The sequence below is a fragment of the Trichosurus vulpecula genome, chromosome 4, assembly GCF_011100635.1.
Source record: "Trichosurus vulpecula isolate mTriVul1 chromosome 4, mTriVul1.pri, whole genome shotgun sequence".
Classification (NCBI taxonomy): domain Eukaryota; kingdom Metazoa; phylum Chordata; class Mammalia; order Diprotodontia; family Phalangeridae; genus Trichosurus; species Trichosurus vulpecula.
This window is the reverse complement of record NC_050576.1, coordinates 433,371,709-433,397,194: the sequence shown is the minus strand read 5'-3', so window position 1 is coordinate 433,397,194 and position 25,486 is coordinate 433,371,709. Positions and strand designations below refer to the sequence as shown.

General features: G+C 43.0%; 1 protein-coding gene across 1 annotated transcript in view; it reads right to left on the bottom strand.

The window, feature by feature from the left end:
* The window catches only part of LOC118846457 (LIM domain containing preferred translocation partner in lipoma), a 507,446-nt gene that overhangs the window by 340,528 nt on the left and 141,432 nt on the right, over positions 1-25,486 (bottom strand). The window contains exon 4 of the mRNA XM_036755013.1: positions 15,299-15,411. Coding sequence (XP_036610908.1) covers positions 15,299-15,411 — 113 coding nt within the window. The remainder of the gene's footprint in view (positions 1-15,298; positions 15,412-25,486) is intronic.

Below are 25,486 nucleotides of genomic sequence, written 5' to 3'. Positions count from 1 at the left end.
GAATCACTCCCTGGGCAGGAGAAATACAAAAACTTAGCCCCTATTCCAGACAGGGTCTAGGAGGAAATGTGACCACTCCAAGGCTCCTGATGGCAGTGGGAGGGACATTCCTGGGAGGCAAAGAATGTGAGAGCAGGAAGGAACCTTGGAGAGTGGCATTTTGTAGCTTTGGAAAATGAGGTGCAAAGAGTAGGATGAGAGAAGACCTGGAGTCTAGCCCCTGACAAGCATAGCCTAATGCTCCCTCCACCATGTCAAGATAATTAGATCACATGTACCATCTTAGCAGTCAAGTTAGTTAAGATGAATTCTTTGGTCGAAATGACAGATGAATAAAGGCAGCTAGGGGGCACAGTGGATACAGCAGCAGATCTGGAGTCAGGACAACCTCAAGTCAAATGTGGCCTCAGAATCGAACTAGCTGTGTGACCTTGAGTAAGTCACTTCACCCCATTTGCCTCAGTTTTTCAAGTATAAAACGGGAATAATGATAGTGCCCACCTCCAAGGGTGGCTAAGAAGATCAAATGAGATCATATTTGTAAAGGGTTTAACACAGTGCCCGGCACATAGTAGGTGCCGTATAAATGATAATTTAATTAATGATATTTAATGATAATTAATAGTACTTATTACTACTACATTCTGCTTGTTATTAAGGTTTAGCATTCTGCCTGGAATACTCTCCCTCTTTGCCTCCGCTTGTGGAAATTTCCATCTTCCTTTGAGATTTGGACACGTTTCTCAGGAAGGTGCTCAGGAGCTCCCAACAACACTCCCTTACATCCTTATCCTACCCTAATAATTACCCTCACTTTAAGCCAAGAGACAATATAATGGTCCCTAAGGACACCATGGTTCCTGCCTTTTCAACTTGAGGGAGTTTGATACAAAAAGTTATGTCATGTCACTATCACACCAAGCCCCCAGCTACGAAAATACCTAACATTTGGACTGAGGTTGGGCTCTCTGCATAAATTTACATTTATATCTACATCTAGTTAACCCAAGCTCTCTTTGTGGTTGAGGGTAAATTCGGATTTATTGGAAATGTCTGCATAATAAAAAAGCAGATTATATTATAGTGTCTGCAGACAGAGCAACACTGGGAAGGTAAATCAGGGGAAAAACACATACCTTTTCATGGCGATTTCCCTTAGTCCTTGAGCAGGGGGCCTCATTGGTGGCATAAGCCAAGGTCTTTTCCCCTGGGACACCCACCATGATAATGGTCCTTCTAACCTCTTCCTTCTCTGCCTCAGCTCACATCTGCCTTCTCATACTCCTTGCACCAGCTGTTCCTGGGCTATTGATGGTTCTATGTGGCCTCCTCCTTCCTGACTCCTTCCAGGCCTCAGAATCTCTGTCTCTGCATTGGAGATGTCCCCCGCCTTTCATACAAATCCCTCTGGGTGTGACCAAGGCCATCACACAATGGTTCAGATTGTTTCAAGAAGATATAGAAGACCTGTTCAAACATGATTCTAATTGATTCATTAAAAAAAAAAAAAAAACATGTTCTTACCTAACAAAGGCAATTCTTTCCGAGAGGGAGGGATGATCAATGGAGCCCCACTGTTATAGCTACCTTGCATCTACCATATAAGTACTGCTTGTCTCCTCTGCAGGAATGTGGGTTCCTTGAGGGCACAGACTAGGTTTGCTTGTGCCTGCCTGCACAGAGCTTCCCACAATTTCTGGCACATTGTCAGATGCTTAGTAAGTGCTTAGGAATGACTGAAAGCACAGAAGTGTTATTATGCCCTCCATTCTACCACTTGTAGCCTCTATGATCAGAATCAAGTCATTTACTCCCTCAAAGACTGTGCAAGATATCATGAGGAAGAGTAAACATAGCTAGAGTGTGAGGCAGCTTTGAACATAAGCCTTCCTGATGCCAAGCCTACCACTCTTAAATCAAGAGATGTTGCCTTAACCTTCCATATGGGAATGTGGAGATACAGAAACTTTAGGAATCTCCACCCGCATCTATTCTGAGGGCACTAAGCATAACGTCTTGTGTATAGTAGGCACAGATCATGTCCTGTGTATAGTAGGCACAGATTAAAACATCATTGAACTCAATGGAAGGCCACATAGGTAAGATGTGAAAGTGCTAAGGTTCGAATCCAAGGGTCCTGACTCCAAACCATAGCTCTTAGGACTACACCAGACAGGTCCTGCAGAGACATCTGGGATGCTGACAGAAGGGGCAGGGTTCAGTCTTCCCACTTCCACGCCGTGCCTCACATGACTGCATGGTTACTTTGTACATACTTCCCATCTATTTATACTTGTACAGGCTGTGTCTTTTCCCCAGGAGAATGGAAGCTTCCTCAGCACCGGAGTCTGGGCTTATTATTTCCAGTCCCTAGCATGAGGCAGGCCCTTAAGAAAAGCTCATTGGCCTGAACTGCAACTTGGTTTTATCAGAGAGTTCATGGTTTCTCAGTAGGGTCTGAACCTCCTTTTGTTCTCACAACCAGGATGTTGTTATCAGACAGAGATCACTTACTGAACACAGTGAGGAAATGGTCTGTTTCTATTTCAGAATCTTACTTGAGCACAGACTTTCTGAGGAGTCAGCACTTACTACCACATGTCAGGCATTATGCTAAGGCCTGGAGATACAAGGAAGGGCAAAAAGTAGGACAAACCTTCAAAGAACTCACATTCTAATGGGGGGGAGACAACATGAACATAATTATGTCCAAGTAATTTATTCTCTGGTTAGTAAGAATAAGTGGTTTAACAAAGAAACTACCTAAAGAAGGCATCCTCCCTACCCCATAACCAAGATCCTCCCAGTGCCCTGGCAGGCCCTTCCCCCACCCCCGCCCCCATCCCTATAAAGCAATGCCCTAGAATCTCTGCTGACCCCTCTGAGGACAAGGGTTACTCCAGGTGCCACTGTACCTTGTGAGGACTGTTTTCCTCACTTTTCAAGTGAGGGGCATCCTACATTACCTTTATTCCCTCATCTAGCTCCAAATGTTTCATGACTCAATCAGACTTTGATTCACCACTCAAGCATACAAAGCCCTTGACATTTCTACTTTGTAACTACATTGGTGGCAGGCCCTGCTGCTTTGCCTCCAGTGGTTACCCCCTAAGCCAACCATGCTGCTTAACTGGGGTACAGAGCTTTGGCTGATGCCTGGGAGCAGATGGTCTCCAGTGACTCAGGAACTAAATACTTCTCCTGTTTAGGGGAAATGATTTTTGAGTAATAATCAAAAGAAATGCTGAAAAACAGTCAGTTGACTCTAACAAGCCATGACAGAAAGTGAGTGTTAAAACTGACATGTTTTTCAAACTTCAAAGAGTTAGCTGGGGCCAATTCGGGGGTGTTGTGGGGATACTTGAGCAAGGTTACAGCTGTAGCATCTCTGTGCCAGCTGATTGCCTTTTTACTGGCTCGAAAAAAAAAAAAAGAAATTAATACTATCTTCCAGAATATGGATATCAGAGAAGGAAAAGAAGAAACAAAAACAAACCAAACCAAACAGAATTTATGAAATATTATTTCATCTCCTCTTCTGTTTTGTAATAAGTAGCAATAACATTTCTCTCAAACAGTTTAATTCTCTGAGACAAACCATTGTACCACTACCCAAGGAACTGCACATTTATCAATGGAAAAACTGTATTATTTTTACAATTTTCCCCTTTTGCATTTTCAAAGGTTTTCACAAAGCTTAAGCTATTTCACAAAAGATTGGCTGTGCCAAACAGGTCAGGAAAATTCCCATGATGCCAAATGTTCTATCTTGCAGAGGTGTGATCCTCTCCCTCTTTCTTCAGTACTTGGGTCAAAAATAAGACTTATTCTAGAGGTTAGATCTTCCCTTGAACTTTCCAAAAAATAATCTACTTTTAATCTCTAGAACTTCACTTTTCACCCCTATTCAGCTACTAATAAACCATGATGATAGTAGCAACATTTCTATAGCACATTAAGGTTCATAAAATGTTTCACATTTCACAGTATGAGCACAAAGAACCAAACAATCTCTACTCCCAATAAGCTTATATGGTGAAAACATAGTTCATCCCAAAAGTCTTGGGGCAATTTTAAGCTTTTGGAGCTTAAATAAAAACTACACACACACACACACACACACACACACACACACACACACACACATACACACTGTAATTAAAGGCAAGGTGATTTATGAGGAAGGGCATGAGGAGCAGTTGTGTGGATCAGGAAAAGTCATATGATGACAAAGACAGTATCCAAGTTGCACCTTAAAGGAAGAGAAGAACTATGTGAGACAAAAGTAAAGAGGGAAGGCATTCTCTGAGTCTCATTTTTTTTTCAGATCTGTGAAATGGGGATATTAATACTCATCGTTTCCACTTTAAAGGGATTCAAATGAGATAATGCCCAGAATCTAAGTAGCAAATCTTAAAGCACTATAGAATCTTTAACTGTAGTATTTATTATCTGTCATTCATGTTGCTGTAGGCATTTTCCACATATATACACACACAACAATACCACCACCACCACGACCAATAACCACCACAACAAAATAATTCCACTTAGAATTATAGGTGATCTTTTTTATTCCTTTACAAAAAGGAAATGTTAAAATGTCCCTACTCACTTAATACATCCCTTCCTTGATTTTGTCTGAAATTTCCACATCTGGGCACAAAGAAGCAACTTTGTGCATCAGTTGCTCAGAGATGGTTTGATGATGGAGGAAAAAGAAGCATGTATTGAGATCCCACGCTGTGTCAAATGGCCAAATGGTAATTATATTTCTTGAGGACAAGTAAGAGAAAAAATAATGGAGAAAATGCTTGAATAGTTGGCTGGCAGAGAAAACAAGGAATCTGCTCTTAGAGATGGACAAAAATAGGAAATTCAGCGGTGAGATTTCTTGACTCTCAGCGATCAAGGAATTAGTTACCACTCTTTGGGGTTAAGAATCAAGTTTGGTTGTATAAAGCACTTCAGCATTCACAAAGACTGTCCCTCCAATCTTGGAAGGAGCACAGAGAAGTTTCTTCATCTTTCTAGGGCTATTTCTCCTCTGAAGCAGGAAAGGTAGATATGCCTATACCATAATGCCAAAAGACCTTCGCTCTCACAATTCTACCTTCTCGATGATTAGGTCAGGAATAAGTGGGATCCTGGAGGAAGAGCTGTAATGTTCTCCCTAGGCTTTCTGACCCAGCCCTTTCACTTTGCCACTGAGACAACTGAGGCCCAGGCAGGATAAGTGATGTTCCCAAGGCTATACAAGTGCTGGGTAGTTGAGCAGGGATTCCAATATCACTCTATCACATTGCCTGCCCAGAGTGCCTCAAGCCTATGGCAAACATCATCATCACCATCATCATCATCATTGTAATAGTATTTAACTTTCAATGTTTACAAGTCACTTTAAATATCACGATTCCCTTGAATCACTGATGCTACAGATAGGGATGTGTCCAGTTCACAGATAGGTAAACTGAGCATCAGAAATGTTAAGCAAGTTCCTCAGAGTTACACAGACAGTCAGAACCAGAGTGATGATTTGAACCAAGGTCTTTTCTACTTCATATCCAGCAATCTAGGGACTGGTATTTTCCATCTTTATAGAGAAACTCATCCAATTATCGATTTACATTTTATCAAATTACTTTTTATGACAATTACATTTTATGACATTTATTGAATTACATTTATGACATCAAGGGTTAACCAACCATTTGTGCTCATTGATATTGTCACATGGTGAGATTCCAGCCAAACTCCACTGGTCTGTTTAATTTGTAGGAAGATGACAACAATGAGGAAATTATTCAACACAGTAATTTAGGTGGAGAAGTACAGTGAGTGCTGGGCCTAAGTCAGAAAGACTGCATTTAAATCCAGCATCAGACAATTACTAGCCATGTGACCCTGGCTACGCATTCAGTACCAATGTCGTCCCCTGTGAAATGATCATAATAATAGCGCCCACCTGGAAGAGTTGTTGTGCTAATCAAATGAGTTAATGTTGAAGTGCTTTGAAAACCACAAAGAGCTATAGAAGTGTATTATTGTAACATCATCATTTTCCCCATGTTACAGGTCATAGGATCATGTAGTTAAGGAAATAGCCTGAACAGTAATCTTGTCTAGTATTGTAATTTGAAATAAAAAGAAACCGAGACTGACAGTAAAAAGCACTTGCCCAAAGTTCCATGGTTTGGTTAAGGACCAAGGAAATGTCAGTAGCAGCTACGTGCTGGCAAAAAAAAAAAAAAGAAAAAAGAAAAAAGAGTGCTACTAAGATGGAAGTGCCCTGAGTACCCGCTCACAGCTCTGCTGGCAGAAGAGAAAGAGCAGGTACCTCAAAATCGGGCCCTGAAATTCAGAGTCTGGTGGCAGTTCAAATATGACCTATAAATGTGATATAAATCTCATGGAAGGACACATATCCAGCAGGCTGTGCCCAAATCCTGCCTCAAAAACTAACTTTTAGAATAGTTGTGTGGAAGCCTGTATACTTCTCTGGACTTTCCTCCTCTTAAAAATATGAGTAAGAAGGGACTCCCAGCCTATCTTCCAGCACTCTCCTAATGATGGAATAAGACCAAGTGTGAAAGGACCCAAAATCATTACAGCAATACAGATGTCACCTTTGTCAAGGATATCGAGATGATAATCTTAAGACAATGAACAATTATTCATTTTGTCTGAATCTCTATGGCTCCCATCTGCCTCAGACACTGAACAGCAATATAATGATGACCTTCCATTTCTTGAAGGGGGACCAGGGAAATGACATCTCAAATGTCCTTTCAAGATGAAAAACTGTCCTTTACAGGATCTAGTGCTGGAGGGCAATCCTCTCATCTGGGGCCCAGCTCAGCCAGCTTCCAAGGGAGCCATCATCAGCTCGGTAGCCAGAAGATGGAATTCTTTCTTGGTCAATACAACTTACAAAGATTACTGATTAAGGCACAGAAGGGTTCAGTGGAAATCTAGAAAAAAAAATGACTAACTGCCTCCTATGTGCTAAGTACTGGAATACAAAGATGATGAGGAAACTATTTCTGCCCTTAAAAGGCTTACATTTCTCTTGGTGGGGGGGAGGGGATACAATAGTTATACAAAGCATGCTAGGACATTACAGTTCCCTTGTGGGTGGAATGGCGAAGTTGGGAGGAGGGGAGGGGACGACGCGCAGACACATAAGAACATGCAAGGTAAATACAAAGTCATTTTCTAGTTGGGATCCACATTTGGAGTGAGGAAATTCACTGCCATCAGTCTGATCAACCACCGGTCACCAAAATATGGATGGAGAGTGTCCAATGACAAGGGGTATTCCACTTCTCCTTCCATGTTTATCTTCAAGATTCATCAAACGGAGAAACAATCACTAAGAAGTCGGCATTTCAGGCCACCACAGACTCAGAGATCTGGAGCTTGTGGGGGCCTTCAAGGCCATCCACTCCAACGCCCTTATTTCAGTCATGAGGAAATTGAAGGCCAAAGAGCTTAATTGATCTGCTCGGTGTGAGGCAGGGAGGCTCAAAGTGGGCTTTGAAACAGTATTCTTTCCATTACACCACATTGCCTTCCTTTATTCATTTGCAAAATGTTCCTACAAAGTAGTTTGACCAATCTAAACAATGAAGGAATTCCACGAAACCATGCACATAGAGGAAAATAAGGAAGAAAAAAAAGTTCCTGTTTGCTGCAGCTGGTGATCTGCATAACTACCTCAACGTGACTGCTAAGGCCATAATTGGACTGAGCCAGTAATAAGGAATAAAATGACTCAGCTCTCTATTAAGTGAGCAGCAAAAGAAACTTGGAGCATCGAGGTGGCTGCTTCCGGCCTTATTAGGTGGCACCACTTGAGGGATGGCACCACCAAGATAGAATGGATTCTAAGTCATGGCCACTGACCTCAGCAGGGTAAGGGAAAGAGAATTTGGGAAGCCATGTCTTCTCTTGACCAGAGTTACATCTTCTACATCCCAGGTCAAAACTTTTCCATCTAAAGACACCCCAATGAAAATGCTCTCCACCTCCACAGAGACAAGGGATGAACTCAGAGAGAGGACTGGAGCAGATTTATTGTATACTTTATTTTTCTGGCTTTTGGGGTGTGTTTCCTTTGGCAACATGGCTAATATGGAAATATGTTTTGCATGGCTTCACAGGCATAATCAATATAAATTGCTTGTCTTCTCAAGGAGTGGGAGGATGGGAGAAAATTAGGAAATGAAAATTTTTAAAAATAAATTTTTACGTGTAATTGGGAAATATTTAACAATATTAAAGTATATTTTTTTAAAAAGTAAAAGCATCTCAAGCCATTCATGGTTCACTAGCCAAAGCCCCATTATTCTCTAAGGGTGGATAACTTCTCCTCTAGTCCTCCAAAGAGGTTATTCTTTGAAGTTCACTCTATGGTATGTGAAAGTACATAGATAAGAGGCAGCTGCACCTGGAGTCAGGGAGACATGAGTTCAAATGAAGCCTCAGACACTTACTAGATGCATGACCCTGGGCAAGTCACTTCATTTGTTTGCCTCAATGTCTTCATATGTAAAATGAGGATAATGGTAGTACCTAGCTCCAGGGTTTTTATGAGGACCAAATGAGATGCTAACTGTAAAGCGCTTAGCACAAAGCAGATGTTATATATAGAGTTAGCTATCATGAAGATGCATAGAGGGACAGATGGATGGGTGGATAGATGGATAGATGATAGATAGGTAGATAGATGGATACATAGATGAAAATGTACAGGTATATTTATATATATCCTTAATTTCTGAACAATCTGAATTTTCCTGCATAGAGAATTAAATGTAAATGAGAAAGAATTTAGCAAGCAAAACAATCATCTTTATAAACCCTCACTGTCCTACAGCCATCTGTATAATGGGAAGTGATGTCATGGATACACTTCAATTTCTCTTTTCTCCTTTTCGGGTGGAGCTGAAATAAGTATCGTTTAGGACAGCATGAGCTGCTGCTGAGGACCCAACAAAGCCCCCACAGGTGGTGTCCAGTTCACCATTAAAAAAGTACTGGGTCCTATACAAGGAAACATGTCAGGTAACCCCAGCCACTAGCAGAGTCATAGGGACAAAGAGAGAGAAAAGCATGGAAGATGCTGCCCCTGGAAAATCCCATGTCCTATAACAATAGATATTTCTTCTTGAAAACAGTAGGTCAAACATGAAACTATGGATTCACAGCCTTGGGATTCCCTTTACAAATGCAATCAGTCAGTCAGTCAGTCAGTAAGTCCTTGCTGTGTGCCTGGTACTATGCTAAGTGCTGGGGATACAAAGAATTGACAAAAGTAGGCTCTTAAGATTAATTCAAGTTTGAACAGAATGGGATGAGGAGATGAGTCTTTGATCTTTCCTGAAACACATTTGCTCAACAATTTTGAGCTGGAAGGGACCCGAGAGTTTATCTAATTCAACCCCCTCACTTTACTCATCAGGAAACTGAGATTCAGAAAGAAATGTCACCTTCCCATGATCACACCTGGTAAGTTTCAGAAGAAGGACTTAAATAGGAGAAAGGAAGCAAAGACAGAAGGGAAGAGGAGGAGGGAAGAAACGGGTGACCCAGGAATAAGGGGAGGAGATGGAACTGGAATCCATAACCATTTCTTCCAGCCTCTCTCTAATATCCTTATCCACTCACCCACGCTGCCTTGTCTTGTATTCTTATCATCTACATATGTGTCTATGTATGTGAATGTACATGTGGTTTCACCTCCATTGCAGTTTCCCCCTTCTAACATGTATATATATGTGTGTGTGTGCATGTATATGTATACATACACACAAATATACATACATAAAGACATATACATATATATGTGTGCGTGCGTGTGTGTGTATGTTTAGTTTTAACACATCCATGTAGACAGTAAGTCTGAAGTCCGAGTGTGTGGGAACACATCCAAGATCACCCTGGATGCCCAGACCTGGAAGGCACCTGTGGCATTGGAAATGCTTTCCAGCTTTCTGACACACAGTTCCATAACTTTGGGGGATGAAGAGGATGAAACCTTGATACCACTTTGCACACTGAGAGTCCCAATGTGGTATAACTGGCAGCCCAGAAGGCAGGGTTCAGTGGTGATACCTCCATGGAGAGTCGAACTCCTTCCTACCTATCCCCCAGCAGGGCTGCCGTCACCTCTGGGAGCAGGACTTCTTCCAGCACTTTACTCAGATCACTCTGTACCCACCTCTTCTGACACAGATTTGGTAGCAACTCCTCATCAGTTACTCTTCTCCTTCCTTTCCTTTGGAGTTTGCGTAATCTCCCAGCACCAAGGACAAAACAACATGTTCTGAAAGCTGAGGACCCCTTGCCTTGAAGCAGCAACAGGATGTATTCATTATTGTCATGTTTGTGTCTGGATCCTGAGCTGTTGTCTGTAAGCTTGGCTCTGCTCTCTGCACAGTGCAATGGAAAAGAACCATCTTGTGATCCATGAGTAACCTGAGGGCCCAACAGTGTGGGGGCTCCATCCTCCCATGCAAGCTAGCTACATCTAATAATGCTCACAGAGGAGAAAGGATCACAAAGCATTGGGACCCCAGGGTTCCAAAGCAAGCTGTGTGCCCCAGGCCAAGTTGCTTCCACTTTTAAGTGGCCAGGTATAACTGCTCACGTTTGGTTAGGTTTGGTTTTCTCAACAGTGTATTGAGGTGGGGAATAAGGATCATCCCTGTTATATGGGAGGAAAAAAACAGATCAGGATGGCTAAGCATGTACTCTCTGACCCTCCCCCCTTTCTCCAGTTTTTTTTTTTTCCATTTTTCTCTTTCCACATGCTTTGGATTCAGCTATCCTGTGTTCCTCATACACAAAACTTTCTATACATTGCCTCTTCCTCAGAGAGTCAGAGCAACTCTTGGAGGTAGATACTTTCAAATAGAATTATCCCCACTTCACAGGAAACTGAGGTTCAGAAAACTTAGCTTGCCAAGCACCAAGAAATGGAGACAGCAGGATTTGAACTCAGGAGTCTCCAAGTCCCGTGCTTTGTCTAAAACATGAATTCTCAACTTGGGGGTCATGAACTTATGAGAAGGAGAAAGAGACAGAGAAAAAGGGAGAAATGAAGAGAGGAAGACAGAGAGAAGGAAGGAAAAAAGAAGGGAGAGAGAGACCCTGGTCTTCCTCTTAGGCCCCTTTCCCATCTTTCCCCCCCCCCCTGCTAAAATCATGCTTCTAACACTTAGTTGTATGACCTTGAGTGACTCACTCCCTCTCAGAGCCTCAGTTTTCACAAAGGCAAAATAAAGAGATTGGATTGTGGTTTTTCAGGTCCCTTCCAAATCTAAACTGATGAGCCTTCTCTCTGTCTCTATCGCCATCTCTCTGCATCTCTGTTCTTTCTCTCTGTATCTTTCTCTCTCTCTGTCTCTCTCTGTCTCTGTTTCTGCCTCTTTCTGTCTCTGTCACTGTCTCTCCCTCTCTCTCTGCTTCTTTTGCTGTTGCATTAAAAAAAAATGTCCAAGAGAAAGAGACTTCCCATCTTGCAGCTTGGAAGTATTCAAGAGATACAAGAGAGCAACCTGTACAGAACAAAATGCTGCTGCTTCATACAAATCTGTGCATCCCTGAACTCTCCCTCCTTTTCTCTGGATGCTATCATCAGATGACTCATAGCCAAGAGCACCAGCCTTCCTGCAATCGGGCAGGGCCCATAGAGTCCTACAGCCTGCCTAATAAAAATATTCAGCCATGCCACTGACCCACATGTTGAGGGTTTAAAGGACTTAATAATCCCAAAGGAATCTGTGGCTGCCATGGTCTCAGATAGACTTGCAAACTTTCCAGGGCTTGCTGACCCAAGGCCTCAGAAGCACCCAAAAAAGGGGCCTGGCAGACATCAAGACTTTAGTCACCACTCTGGTATGTTTCCATGGAAATCTGACCACTCCAAGGCCACGCATTCTGGTCATGCAGTAGGTGAGGACCACAAGGACTGCAGGGTGATTTGGCTTTGCTTATAAGAGGAAAGGCAGAAATGGAAGCCAGGGGTGGGGGGAGGTGGGGGAGGGGGGAAGGGAAAGTCTCCATGATCAAAGGTCATTGGCCACAGTGCCAGCCTACACAAGGTTAAATACATTCAAAATGGGGCAAGGTCACATTAGGACCCAGGCTATCAGGACACTGTGGTGCAGGAGTGATAGGAATAATAAGTGTAGAGCTGGAAGGGATTTCAGGGGATTTGTAACCCAACCTCCTCATTTTAATACCTCTCCTTTTTATATCTTAGGATGTTCCATAATATTTATCTCCTAATAAATCTTTTTCTGCTTCTCTGCCCAAGGAAAAGGAAGGAGGGAAGGAGGAAGGGAGAGGAGAGGGAGAAAAAGAAAGAACGAATAGAAGAAGAGAGGAAGGAAGGAAGGAAGGAAGGAAGGAAGGAAGGGAGGGAGGGAGGAAGGGGGGAGGAAGGAAAGAAGGAAGGAAGGAAGGACGGAAGGAAGGAAGGAAGGAAGGGAGGGAGGAAGGAAGGAAGGGAGGGAGGGAGGGAGGGGGGAGAAAGAAAAGAAGGAAGGAAGGAAGGAAGGAAGGAAGGAAGGAAGGGAGGGAGGGAGGAAGGGGGGAGGAAGGAAAGAAGGAAGGAAGGAAGGACGGAAGGAAGGAAGGAAGGAAGGGAGGAAGGAAGGAAGGGAGGGAGGAAGGGAGGGAGGAAGGGAGGAAGGAAGAGAGGAAGGAAGGAGGGAAGGAAGGGAGGAAGGAAGAAAGGAAGGAAGGAAGGGAGGGAGGGAGGAAGGGGGGAGGAAGGAAAGAAGGAAGGAAGGAAAGAAGGGAGGGAGAAAGGGGGAGAAAGGAAAGAAGGAAGGAAGGAAGGAAGGAAGGAAGGAAGGAAGGAAGGGAGGGAGGAAGGGAGGAAGGAAGAGAGGAAGGAAGGAGGGAAGGAAAGGAGGAAGGAAGAAAGGAAGGAAGGAAGGGAGGGAGGGAGGGAGGAAGGGGGGAGGAAGGAAAGAAGGAAGGAAGGAAGGAAGGAAGGAAGGAAGGAACGAAGGAACGAAGGAAGGAAAGAAAGAAGGAAGGAAGGAAGAAAGGAAGGAAGGGAGGAAAGAAGGAAGGAAGGAAGGAAGGAAGGAAAGAAGGAAGGAAGGAAGGGAGGGAGGGTTTAACAGCACTAACTATGACACTGCAAACAGGACGCCACACCGATAGTTCCCACACCTCTGCAGTGAAAGGATGGCAATAGATTTTCTCCGCCTTTCTTTGTGGCCAAGTTCATTCATTAAAATTGTTATTGTTCTATTTCCATCATTAGGATCACTGTACGTCATGTCTTAAGGGTTCTTAGCTCACTCTCCATCAGTTCAGAAGTCTTCCCATATGTTTCTGAGTTTCATGTATTTGTCCTTTTTTACCATGAGGCTCCATGCCAAACCTATACCACGATGTGTGTAGCCAGTCCCTAATTCATTGGCACCTTGCTATTTTATTTCCAATACTTGTCTAGAAACAAAAAGCTTGTCAAGCATATTTCCATCTATGGGACCCTTCTTCCTGTCTTTAAGGAGGAAACTGAAGCCCAGAAGTATCACTCGGCCTGCCCGGAGAGGTCTGAGATGGAATGAGCTGTCATCAGTGTTAATATTTCAGCTTTCCACCTACAGAGCAGAGGGGTGGCCCAAATGGGACAGGCCTCTAATCCCTTGGTGTGTTTCCAGGATTTGAATCATTTCAAACTCTCTTCTCAAACCAGGATCTTAATCTAAATGCCTCGGCAGGCCCAGGAACCTAGAGTTCCCAAGTTTGAACATATTGTATACTCACACACATGTACGATTACAGTTGTGATCGTGAACAAAATGGCATCTCCTATAGGGGTCGGCAACAGTCCCCTACCCAACCCGTAGGTCACCACCTCTGACCCAAGGAGGTGAGTTTATGCAGTGATGTGCTCTCTGTGACCAAGACAACAATTCATCATTTTGCCAGCTTCAATGTATTCTTGTCAGATGTGTTACTGGGCCAATTAGATTGAAATGGCACAGCATTTGATCACACGCTATCTTTCATAAGTTATGACTATGGCTGGGTGCAGGTAGGATGGGGTGCAGTAAGCAGCAGGCCAAAGACGTTTTTGGGGAAAAAAATCTCATCAGCAATGAAACCCCCATTAAGCCTGAAAGGAATTATGAGAAAACATTAAACACCTAGTATTTGTCAGGCCCTAGGAACACAGAGACAAACTATTCTTACAATCAAACCAGCCTCCTTTTTTGTTTATTCCCAACCATGTCAGAGTATAGATAGATCATATGCAAGAAAGAGAGAGAGAGAGAGAGAGAGAGAGACAGAAAGACAGAGAAAGACAGAGAGAGAGACAGAGACAGAGAGACAGAGAGACAGAGAGACAGAGACAGAAAGAAGATGAACAAAGATAGATAAGATCAACATAGATAAAAATGTAGATTGATGGATAGATATAAATGTATTCATTCATTCATTCATTCATTCATTCATTCATTCATTTGTTTATCAATTTCCTTGCTTCTCCTTCCATGTAAATGGTGAGGGCAGACCGGATGTGATGCCATCATGCTATTGATCATTTCCTACTATTCAGTATCTTCCTTTTGACACAGACAAATTCAGGAAATTACCAGTCGCAGCTTGCCATCAGTAACCCTGCCCAGAACTGAGCAGATACCACTGAACAAAGGGAGATCTTCAGTAGAAAAGACTACCCCTTGCCCAGTAGTTCTTTGGATTCAGCTCTTTTCAGTGTCTCAGACATGAGAAATACTCAGTGAGTCCCCACTGCCTAAATCTGGCCCACAGATGAGAAGTCTTCTGAATCAGTGTTATTGACTATGAAGGATGAAAATTCTGGGACACCATTCAGGGCCTCCAGCTTTGAGCACCCCTTCTGCTGACAGACCCCATTATTCTCATCTACTTACCAGAAAATGAAAAGCAACTCTTGTGGGCAAGGAAAACAAGCAAAGGCAGGCAGCTAAATACTGCCCTAGGAAAATGAGAATCTCACACTTGTCAAAGACTCTTCCTGAATAACCAGCACCATGGTCCAAACCAAACCAGGAAATGCGGGAGTCCCAGGACGCCAGTGTGCAGGGTGAACAAACAGCTGGTGGCAGAAGGGATTCAGAAGGAGGTGAAAGTTGGGCATTGGGTCTACAATTAACTACGAGGTGTTTGTGGATTTGAAACACTCCCTTTGGCTGTTTCCTGGTGTTCATGCCTCGCAGAAACACAGTTGCTGATGGTGGCGCTTTCTGAGAAGGATTTATTGACACAATGAGCCAGAACTTACCTGCACATTGAAAACACCTTCATCGAGTGGTGGAGGTGGAGGGAAGGAGCCAGAGCCAGACGGTAGACTGCCAATGTCATCCAGAGGGGGAGTCGGAGGGGGTGGAAAGTCACCTGGAGCCAAGAGAAATGCACACACTGTGAGGATAGACCCAATCTCATCTCACCCTTTTGAAGGGAGGGATGTGAATTACTTGGTCTTTTACTGCTTTCTAGCTATCAGGACTTGCTATCTCCAAATAACAGGACTTAAAGGACCCTGGGCTTAGAGTCACACAAAATGAGAGGAGGGGCAGAGGTATCAAAGGAGGAAGAGGAGGGGGAGGAAGAGGAAGAGGAGGCAGAAGAGGAGGGGGAGGGGAGGAGGAGAAGGAAGAAGAGGAGGAGGAAGGGGAAGGGAGGAGGAGGAGGAGGAAGAAGAGGAGGAGGAAGAGGCAGAGGAAGAGGAGGAGGAGTGATGCCCATGATGCTGGTAATGCCAATAGCTAGCATTTACATGGCATTTTAAGGATTATTACCCTTGATCTCATGTCAGTTGAAAACTCAGCTCTGCTGCTAACTCCCTGAGGGACCCTGGCCAAGGCCATGTCCCTGGGCTGCTGTTATCTGTTCCTTAAAATGAGGATCTTGTCCTTTCCCATTCTAAATCTATAGTTCTAAGATCTTTAGAGTCTTGGAAGCAAGACCGGCAGCTAGGAGTTCTGAAGTAAGGCTCAGGGAATTAGCAATAGTTATCAATAAATTAACAAAAAAAAAAAATTAAAGCCCATATTCACAAGAGTACAAAGTGTCTTTTTGAATGTTGTTACTTGATCAGACAAGGACAAAGGCAATTTTGGATGCCTACTATGTGCCGGCCACTGCTCAGTGATGGGGACACGAACATGGATGTGAACCATCCCCAATCTCCTGGAGCTTCCAGGCCACCAGCGTTGGCAGAGAGCTCTGACCTGCTCTGGACTGATGATAGGAGACCCATTTTAGCATTGCTGCATCTCCCTTTTGCAGCCATCCTGGGGAACGAGCTTCACGGAGCCCAAGGGACCTAGCTAGCGCTAGAGGCCTCCAGTGACGAGGACAGATGGACAGGGACCCAAGAATTATGGCAGTCTCTTTTCCTCTAGACCATCATTCCAGAAAGGAAATTAATATTTGAAATTTGCCAGCAAGAGAAGAGGTGAAGGGGGGTAGGCACAGAGCAGAGGCGTGTTTGCAGGCACACCTGAGTGTACTAAGGGGCCTTGATAATAAAGATAGGCACAGGTGGGAGTGTATGTGGGCATGACTGTAAGGCACAGAGAGGGTGTCCGTCTGCATGGGCACACCTCTGACACCAATGTGCCCCACGCTGGACTCAGCCCTGAAAATCCAACCATTCCTGCCCTCTCTCAAGGAGCATACACTCTACCCAAGACCTCGCATGGAGACTGATGGAAGAATTTGACTCTTGCTGTTGGCAAGGCAACAGCTGGAATGAAGCAGGTCAACGGCTCACAGGGGACTCAGCAGGCAGGCCCTAAAGTGCTGACTGACAAGGTTTTTTCACAGAATCATAGAATCTAGGATCCAGGCAACAGAGCTGGAAGGGATACCAGAGGCCCATTTGAAAGAAGAAGAGACTGAGACTCAGAGAGGACCAATAATCCATTCAATATGACAGGCAGGCTTACCTTCATTTATAGCTAACAAACTATTAACTGAGTATTTGTTAGTCATGACATTGGGTGGGAGACAAGGTAAATTTTGAATGTCCCAACTTCAAATGCAGGGAAAATGATAGTCACTCCCTGCCCCTTCTCAATGTAGCGATTCATCATTGTGTTTACTTACATATATACATACACACATACACACACACACATGCACACGTACATGCACGTGCACACGCACATACACACACACACACTCCACAGGGGTCTGAGGCTGACACGGATGGCTTGCCTTGATGTCTTAGAGTGACGGCTCTCACTTCTAGGCTGGACCAGACAGCCTCTGAGGTGCCATTGGGCTCTCAGATTATGGGATCCGAGGATCCCAGGCTGCTCTCCTAAGCCTGCAGGGAGCTCAGGTAGTTCTTTGGCTTCCCCAGAGCCCTAGGAATGCATTCTCAGGAACAGGAAAGAAAATGGCCATACCCACCCTTTCTGTAAGTGAGGGCCTTCCCCTCTCCTAGCACAATCTCACTCGCTCCAGGCCCTGTTTCTAGGTAAAATCATAAATTCTCTATTCATAACTTGTGTGCTTGCTCACTAGGCACACTATGCCCAGCACTTTTTTGCACATTTTCCCCTGACGCCCCTGTCTTCCTGAACACTAACCTCTGGGAAGGTGAGCTCCAAATCTCCCAGTCAGTAGGAAGGGCCATGCATGGATGTTCATTTCATACATGGGCCTGTGACTGCCAAGGTCCTCAGTTGACCTCCGGCTGGCTGCAGCCAGGCTGGGTCGTTGTGCAAGGTCTCCCTTACCAAAATTCCACCAGTCTTGGGGGCCCTGTCAAGCCTAGATGATGGATGGCCATGCATTTCATTTCACCACTGGGCCAACAAATGGTATTTCCAGAAGGGGTGAGGAGGGGACCCACAAGACCAGATTGTTGCCGATTCAATTCAAAGAATAACAAGTGAATCCGCAAAGGTGGTGAGAGACACATAAGGAGGAGTTCTTCTCCTTGTGCATGGATTTTTTTCTCCTTTCTCAAAAGTTTTTCTAGTCTTGAATTTGAGCCATGAGCACACTAGAAACTCAAGTGAAAGGGGGCACTCCTGGCGGGGGGGGGGGGGGGGGGTGCGAGGCCACACAGCTCCCAGCCAAGGCAGCAGCACACCCAGAGAAGCTGATGTCAAGGGCAGACGGTGAAGGAGAGGAGCATTGTAAATGGACACAGAGCCCCTCTGCCTCCCCACACCACCAAAAAGAAAGAGATGGTCATAGTGATGGCCCTGAGGACATGGTGCAGCTACTGCCACTCACGCAGGGGGTTGCTGCTGGGATTGAATTGTGTATAAAGGAATATACACACACATATATACACATACATTTCTATTCAATATATACATACACATAATATTATACATATAACATACTTACATATATTTGGAGAGAAAGGGAAGGAAAGAGGGGGCTAGAGGGGAAGAGAGAGAAAAGGAGAGGAGAAGAAAGGAAAGAAAAGAGAAGAAAGAGGGAGGAAAGAATGGGCAGAGGGGGAAAGAGACAGATATAGAGACATAGAGGAGAGACAGGATGAAAGGAGGGATGAAGGGAGAGGGGAGCGAGACAGACAAAGAGAGACAGAGACAGAGACAGACAGAGACAGACAGACAGAGACAGACAGACAGAGACAGACAGAGACAGAGACAGACAGGCAGACAGACAGAGTCAGAGACAGAGAGAACAAGTATTTATCTAGTGCCATCACGTGCTAAGTACATTTTACAAATATCATCTCATTTGATCCTCACAACACCCCTGTAAGGTAGGTGTTATCATTGTCTCCATTTTACAATTGGGGAAACTGAGGCAACAGAGGTTAAGGGACTCAGCCAAGGATAGTAAGTGTCTGAGGCCACATTTGAAGTCACATATTCCTGTCTGACTCAAGGTCTAGGGCTCTAACCTCTGTTCAATCAGCTGCCTCTAAGAAAGACAAAGAGGAGCAAATACAAAGCCATGGAATAGACACAGGGACAGAGACACTCAGAGACAGAAAGACAGCTAGCATTGAAAGAGTACTTTGAGGTTTGCCAAAATCACTTACGATAAGACACAACATCATAGAATTACAAATCTCAGCTTTGGAAAAGACCTCAGAGACATCCCAGTCAAACCCTGATCAGAACAAGAATCCCCTTTATCATTCTAATAAACAGAGCACTGAGCCTAGAGTCAGGAGGAACAGAGTTCAAATTTTTTTTAATTTATTTTTATTTTTAGTTTGCAACAGATGGTTCTACATAATTTTGAGTTTCAGATTTTCTCCCCTCCCTCCCTCCTCCCTCCCCCCTCCCTCCCCAAGACAGCATGGAATCTCATGTAACTACCACGAATGACTTCGCATTGAATTAATTTATACAGTAGTCAAGTTGCGGAGAAGAATTATGACCAATGGAATGAATAATGAGAAAGAAGAAACAGAACCAAAAAAAAAAAAAGCAACCCAAAAACAAAAACAAAAGAGAAGAAAAAAAGGCGAGCATGTAGTGTGACTCAATCTGCATTCTAACTTCATATTCTTTCTCTGGATGTAGATAGCATTCTCCATCGTGAGTCCTTTGGAGTTGTGCCTGCACCTTGTGTTGCTGAGAAGAGCAAAGTCTGTCAGGGTTGGTCCTCGCAGAATCCATATATCTGTGGTTGTGTACAGTGTTCTCCTGGCTCTGCTCTGCTCACTCAGCATTATGTTGTGTAGGTTTTTCCAGGCTGTTATGAAGTCCGTATCATCCCCATTTCTTATGACACAATAGTATTCCATTACCTTCATATACCACATCTTGTTCAACCATTCCCCAATTGATGGGCATCCCTTTGATTTCCAATTCTTGGCTACCACAAAAAGAGCCGCTATAAATATCCTTGTACATATGGGTCCTTTTCCCGCTTGTGTGATTTCTTTGGGATACAACCCTAGAAGTGGTATTGCTGGGTCAAAGGGTATGAACATTTTTATAGCCCTTTGAGCATAGTTACAAATTGCACAGAGTTCAAATTTAGCCTCAGACATTTACTAGCTGTGTGACCCTGGGCAAGTAAATCAACCAGTTTGCCTCAGTTTCCTCATCTGTAAAATGGAGATAATAGCAGCACCTACTTCCCAGAGTTGTCGTATGGACCAAAGGAGAGAATGCTTGTGTAGTACTCACAAACCTAGATAACATTAGATAAATGCTGACTATGACTATTATTGATGATGGTGGTGGTGGAAAGTGTGGGCATTTCCCTCCCTAAGCGAGAAATGTCTGGATTTAGAATAAAGCTAAATCCATTTTTTTCCCAAGTGTTTCTAGTATATCTGTACCTAAAATGCAGAGTACATTTTCTTTTCAGTGACAGACATAACGTTGAAAAGAGTCACCGGAGGCAGAGCCAAGATGGCGGACTAAAAGCAGGGCCTCACCTGAGCTCACACCAAACCCCTCCAAATACCTTTAAATAATGACTCTAAACAAATTCTAGAGTGGCAGAACCCACAAAAAGACAGAGTGAAACAACCTTCCAGCCGAAGACAACCTGGAAGGTCAGCAGGAAAGATCTGTTGTACTAGAGGGAGAAGGAGCGCAGTCAAGCACAAGCCATGGCAGCGCAGACCAGGCCCCAGCAAACCAGGAGCAGGGCTTGGGGTGTCTGAATCAGTGGCAGCAGTGGCACTTTCCAGACCTTTCATCCCACAGATGGGAAGGGGATCAGAGAACAGATTAGAAAGATTTGCAGCGGTCCCTTTGCTGGCACTAGGGGCAGGATTCTGTTGCATTGCCTATACTTGCATCTGGGTTGCAGTCCTGGGTCTTAGTCCCAGTGTGAGGAGGAGCACTAGCACAGGAGAGTTTGTGACCACAGGGAAGCAGGGATCCTGGTCACCGTTCTGGGGTTGAAAAGAATATTTGTGGTCATTCACAAAATAGTGCACAAGCCAGTAAAGTAGTAAATTCACCTCTCCCTATATTATAGCACCTGGGAAGAACCAAAAGTTTAGAGGTCCCCACAATTACCTCTGAAAACAGCTGCACAAAAACCCTGAAGCTAAGCATAGTGCCCCCTTCCACTTAGAAATCAGAACCCCACTTTAGCATAGAGTGAAAAGTCAAGAAATAGGCTGGAAAATGAGGAAACAGAAAAAAAAATTCTGACCATAGAAGGTGGTGACAAGGAAGATATCAAAAAACACCCTCAGAAGACAACAAATTCAAAATTCCTGCATCCAAAGCCTCGAAGAAAAATATGAATTGTTCTTAGGTCATGGAGGAGTTCAAAAAGGCTTTTAAACATCAAGTAAGAGAGGTAGAGGAAAAACTGGGAATAGAAATGAGAATGATGCAAGAAAATCATGAAAAAAAAAAAAGAATCAACAGCTTGGTAAAGGAGGAACAAAAAAAAATACTGAAGAAAATAACACCTTAAAGAATAGAATAAGCCAAATGCTAAAAGAGGCACAAAAATCCAATGAAGAGAAGAAGGCCTTGAAAAGCAGAATTGGCCGAATAGAACTAGATATACAAAGATTCACTGAAGAGAAGAACTTGTTAAAAAGTAGAATTGGGCAAATGGAAAAGGAAGTACAAAACTAACTGAAGAAAATAATCTTTTAAAAGTTAGAATTGGGCAAGTGGAAGAAGATGCCTTTAGGGGACATCAAGGAACAATAAAAAAAAAAAATCAAAAGAATGAAAAAAATAGGAGAAAATATGAAATATCTCATTGAAAACACAAGTGACCTAGAAAATAGAACTACAAGAGATAATTTAAGATTTATTAGACTACTTAAATGTCTTGATCAAAAAAGGAGCCTAGATATTTCTTGCAAGAAATTGTCAAGAAAAACTGCCCTGATATTCCAGAACCAGAGGATAAAATGGAAATTACAAGAATCCACTGAACTTCTTCTGAAACAGATCCCAAATAGAAAACGCTGAGGAATATTACAGCCAAATTCCAGACCTCCCAGATCAAGGAGAAAATACTGCAAGCAGACGAAAAGAAACAATTCAAATATTGTGGGGCCATAGTTAGGATAACACAAGATTTAGCAGCTTCTACATTAAAGGATCAGAGGGATTGGATATGATATTTCAGAGGCTAAAAGAACTAGGATTTCAACCAAGAATCACCCACCCAGCAAAACTGAGTAAAATTCTTCAGGAGGAAAAATGGACATTCAATGAAATAGAGGACTTTTAAGCAATCCTGATGAAAAGACCAGAGCTAATTAGAAAATTTGACTTTCAAACACACGATGCAAAAAAAGCATAAAAAGGTAAACAGCAAAGAGAAATCATAAGAGATTTGATAATATTAGACTGTTTATATTCCTACATGGGAAAATGATATTTATAACTTCTGAAAAATTTTCTCATTTTTAGCACAGTTAGAAGGAGTATACATAGATAGAAATATTATTATCTAAAAATAAAATTAAGGGTTGAGAAAGAAGAATGCACTGGGAGAATAGGAAAGGGAGAGGTAGGATGGAATAAATTATCTGGCATAAAGAGGTTTTACAGTGGAGGGGGAAATGGAGGAAGCAGGAAGGGGAGCACACTAAGTTTACTCTCATTGGAATTGGCTCAAAGAGGGAAAAATATAGACACTTAGTTGGGTGCAGAAATCTATCTTACCATACAGGATAGTAGTAAGGGAAAGGGTTAAAAGAAGGGAGTGGGGAGTTGATAGAAAGAAGGGCAGTTTGGAGGAGGTAAAATTCATCAGCAAAACAATTTTGAGAATGAATAGGGTCAAAAGAGAGAAAGAGTAGGAAAAATAGGATGGAGGGAAACACATAGTTGGTAATCATTACTGTGAGGAAAAAAAAAATGCTTCACAGTGAGTTTCTCTGATCAAGACTTTATTTCTCAAACATATGGAAAACTGAGTCAAAATTGTAGAAATAAAAGCCATTCCCCAATTGACAAATGTTTGAAGGATATGAACAGGCAATTTTCAGACAAAGTAATCAAAACTAACTATAGCCATATTTAAAAAAAATGCTCTAAATCACTATTGATCAGAGAAATACAAATTAAAGAACTGTCAGGTTGGCAAATATGACAGAAAAGAAAAATGGCAAATATCGGGGAGGTGGAAAAATTAAAACAGTAATGTACTATTGGTGAAGTTGTATATCAACTCATCCATTCTGGAGAGCAATTTGGAACTATGTCCCAAAGGCTGTAAAACCATGCATACCCTTTGACCAAGAAATCCCACTACTGAAGAAAAAGTAACTACATGTACAAAAATACTTATAGCAGCTCTTTTAGTGGTGACAAAGAATTGGAAATCGAGGGGATATCTATCAATTGGGGAATGGCTGAACAAGTTGTATGTTATTGTGATGAAATACTACTGTGCTTTAAGAAATGATGAGCAGGATGCTCTCAAAAAAAAAAAACATGGAAAAACTTAAATGAACTGATGCAAAGAGAAATGAGCAGAACCGGGAGAACATTGCACAAAGTAACAGCAATACTATATGATGATCTACTGTGAATAGCTTAGCTATTCTCAGCAATATAATAATACAAGACAATCTTGTACGACATATGATGAAAGGTGCTGTCCACCTCCAGAAAAAGAGCTGGTAGAGACTGAATGAAGATCAAGATGCTTTTTCTTTACTTTCTTTATTTTTCTTGGGTTTTTTAGGGGGGTCTTGTCAGTGATTTCTTTCACAGAATGACTTATATGGAATATGTTCTGCATGAATGCACATGTATAACATGTCAAATTGCTTGCCTTCTCGATGGGAGGGAGGAAAGGAGAAAATTTGGAACTCAAAATTTGACCAAAAAAATAGGAATGTTAAAATTGTTTTGTCATGTAATTGGGAAAAAATAAAATTAAATAAAATTTTTAAAAAAAGAAGGGAAAGAAAGAAAAAAGTCATTGAATTAGAAAATGAGTAAGAGTTCAAAGTGGCTCATTACCTCAAAATGACTCATTGAACCTTCATGTCAAAGAGGCAGCATGCCATGGGTATGTACAACCAGCAGGAGAGACCACTTAAGGAATACTTAAGTCCTAAGCTCAGTTGGAAATTCTCTGACTTATGTAACATGTGGGAAATGAAGAAAAATAACCAAGGGTTTGGGAAGGAGAACACACACACACATAGTGGCCTATTAAAGGAACTGAGGCTCTTTATTAGGGAGAAGTGAGAAATGATTTCTTCACCAGTGCCTATATGGCTCTTCACTTCCTTGAAACACATCTGTTTCCTCATGGCAAGGGACAACAGTCCATGCCCCAGTGGGAGTAGATGTGGTTTGGCTACAGCTCCATGGAAGGAGCCAGTCTGAGAGTCTCCTTTGCTGAGCCTACCCACTATCATACTACTATGTCCAGAAGCTAGTTACTGCGTGTCTGTCACAGGCAGGTGAAGTATGAAAGTGGAAGTGAGAAGATAGAGGAAAAGTGGCCACTAGGATGAGATGTGGCCAAAGGAACAGGGCAAGGAAAGGAAGAGGAGGTCATTCAAGCATCTGCCCAAGGTTTTTGGATCACACTGTGCTTGGGGCAGGGGTGCTGCCACTTCTGGGGACCTTTCCAAGGGGAAGGACCAATAGGAACGCAGTTGCAGGGCAGACCAGCACACCATGTTGATGCATCTCTGCATACCCCATTCACGAAACCTGTTTCAGCAGTTCTTTTAGGGAGAAGGGATAAAATCTGAGTCCTTTGGTACCTGGGTACCCCTGTTCCTTCAAAGCTCTGCTCAAGCATCAACTGCTGTAAAAAGACTTTCCTTCCCCTTCTCCCAGGAGCCAATATTTTTCCTGACCAACTGCTCTGAATTTAACACACACACACACACACACACACACACACACACACACACACACACACACACTCCCCATCCCAATAAAATACAAGGTCCTTGAGGGCAGGGACTTTTCATCTTTGTTTTGGTATCCCTAGTGCCTGGCACATAGTAGGTGCTTAATAAATGTTTACTGATTAGTTGTCCAGAAATAATGAGTGAACCAAGCGTCAAATAAATAAAGGAGCCAGCCACAACAAAAACACCCTAGCCAGCCCCCTCTCCCATCATAGTCTGGACAGAGTGTCTCCAAGAGAGAAAAGGCTCCATTTGAAGCACCTCTTGCTGCCTTCCGATTCTATTCACTTCCTGCTGGCCTCGTCTACATAAAAGCTCCAAATTGCCGTGATCTGCTCAAAATGTTTCTGTTTCCATGGTGCCTACTGAGTAAGCCATTCCAACTCTGCCTCAGCTCTACAGCTAATGAATGGGGCAGCTCCAGATGAGTTATTTAGTCTTTCTGAGCCTGAATGGCCTCATCTGAAAAACAGATAGAATAACCAGGGCCGTATCTGCCATGAACAGCCAAAAAGAAAGGATCAAAAAAGAAAGCCTAATTTGGATTTGGAAATGTCACTTATCGCTATTAGGTTCTGTGAATAATTAACCTCATTTAGGCATAGCAACCAGGGAGCTAAGCTAGAATTCAAAGAATCACAG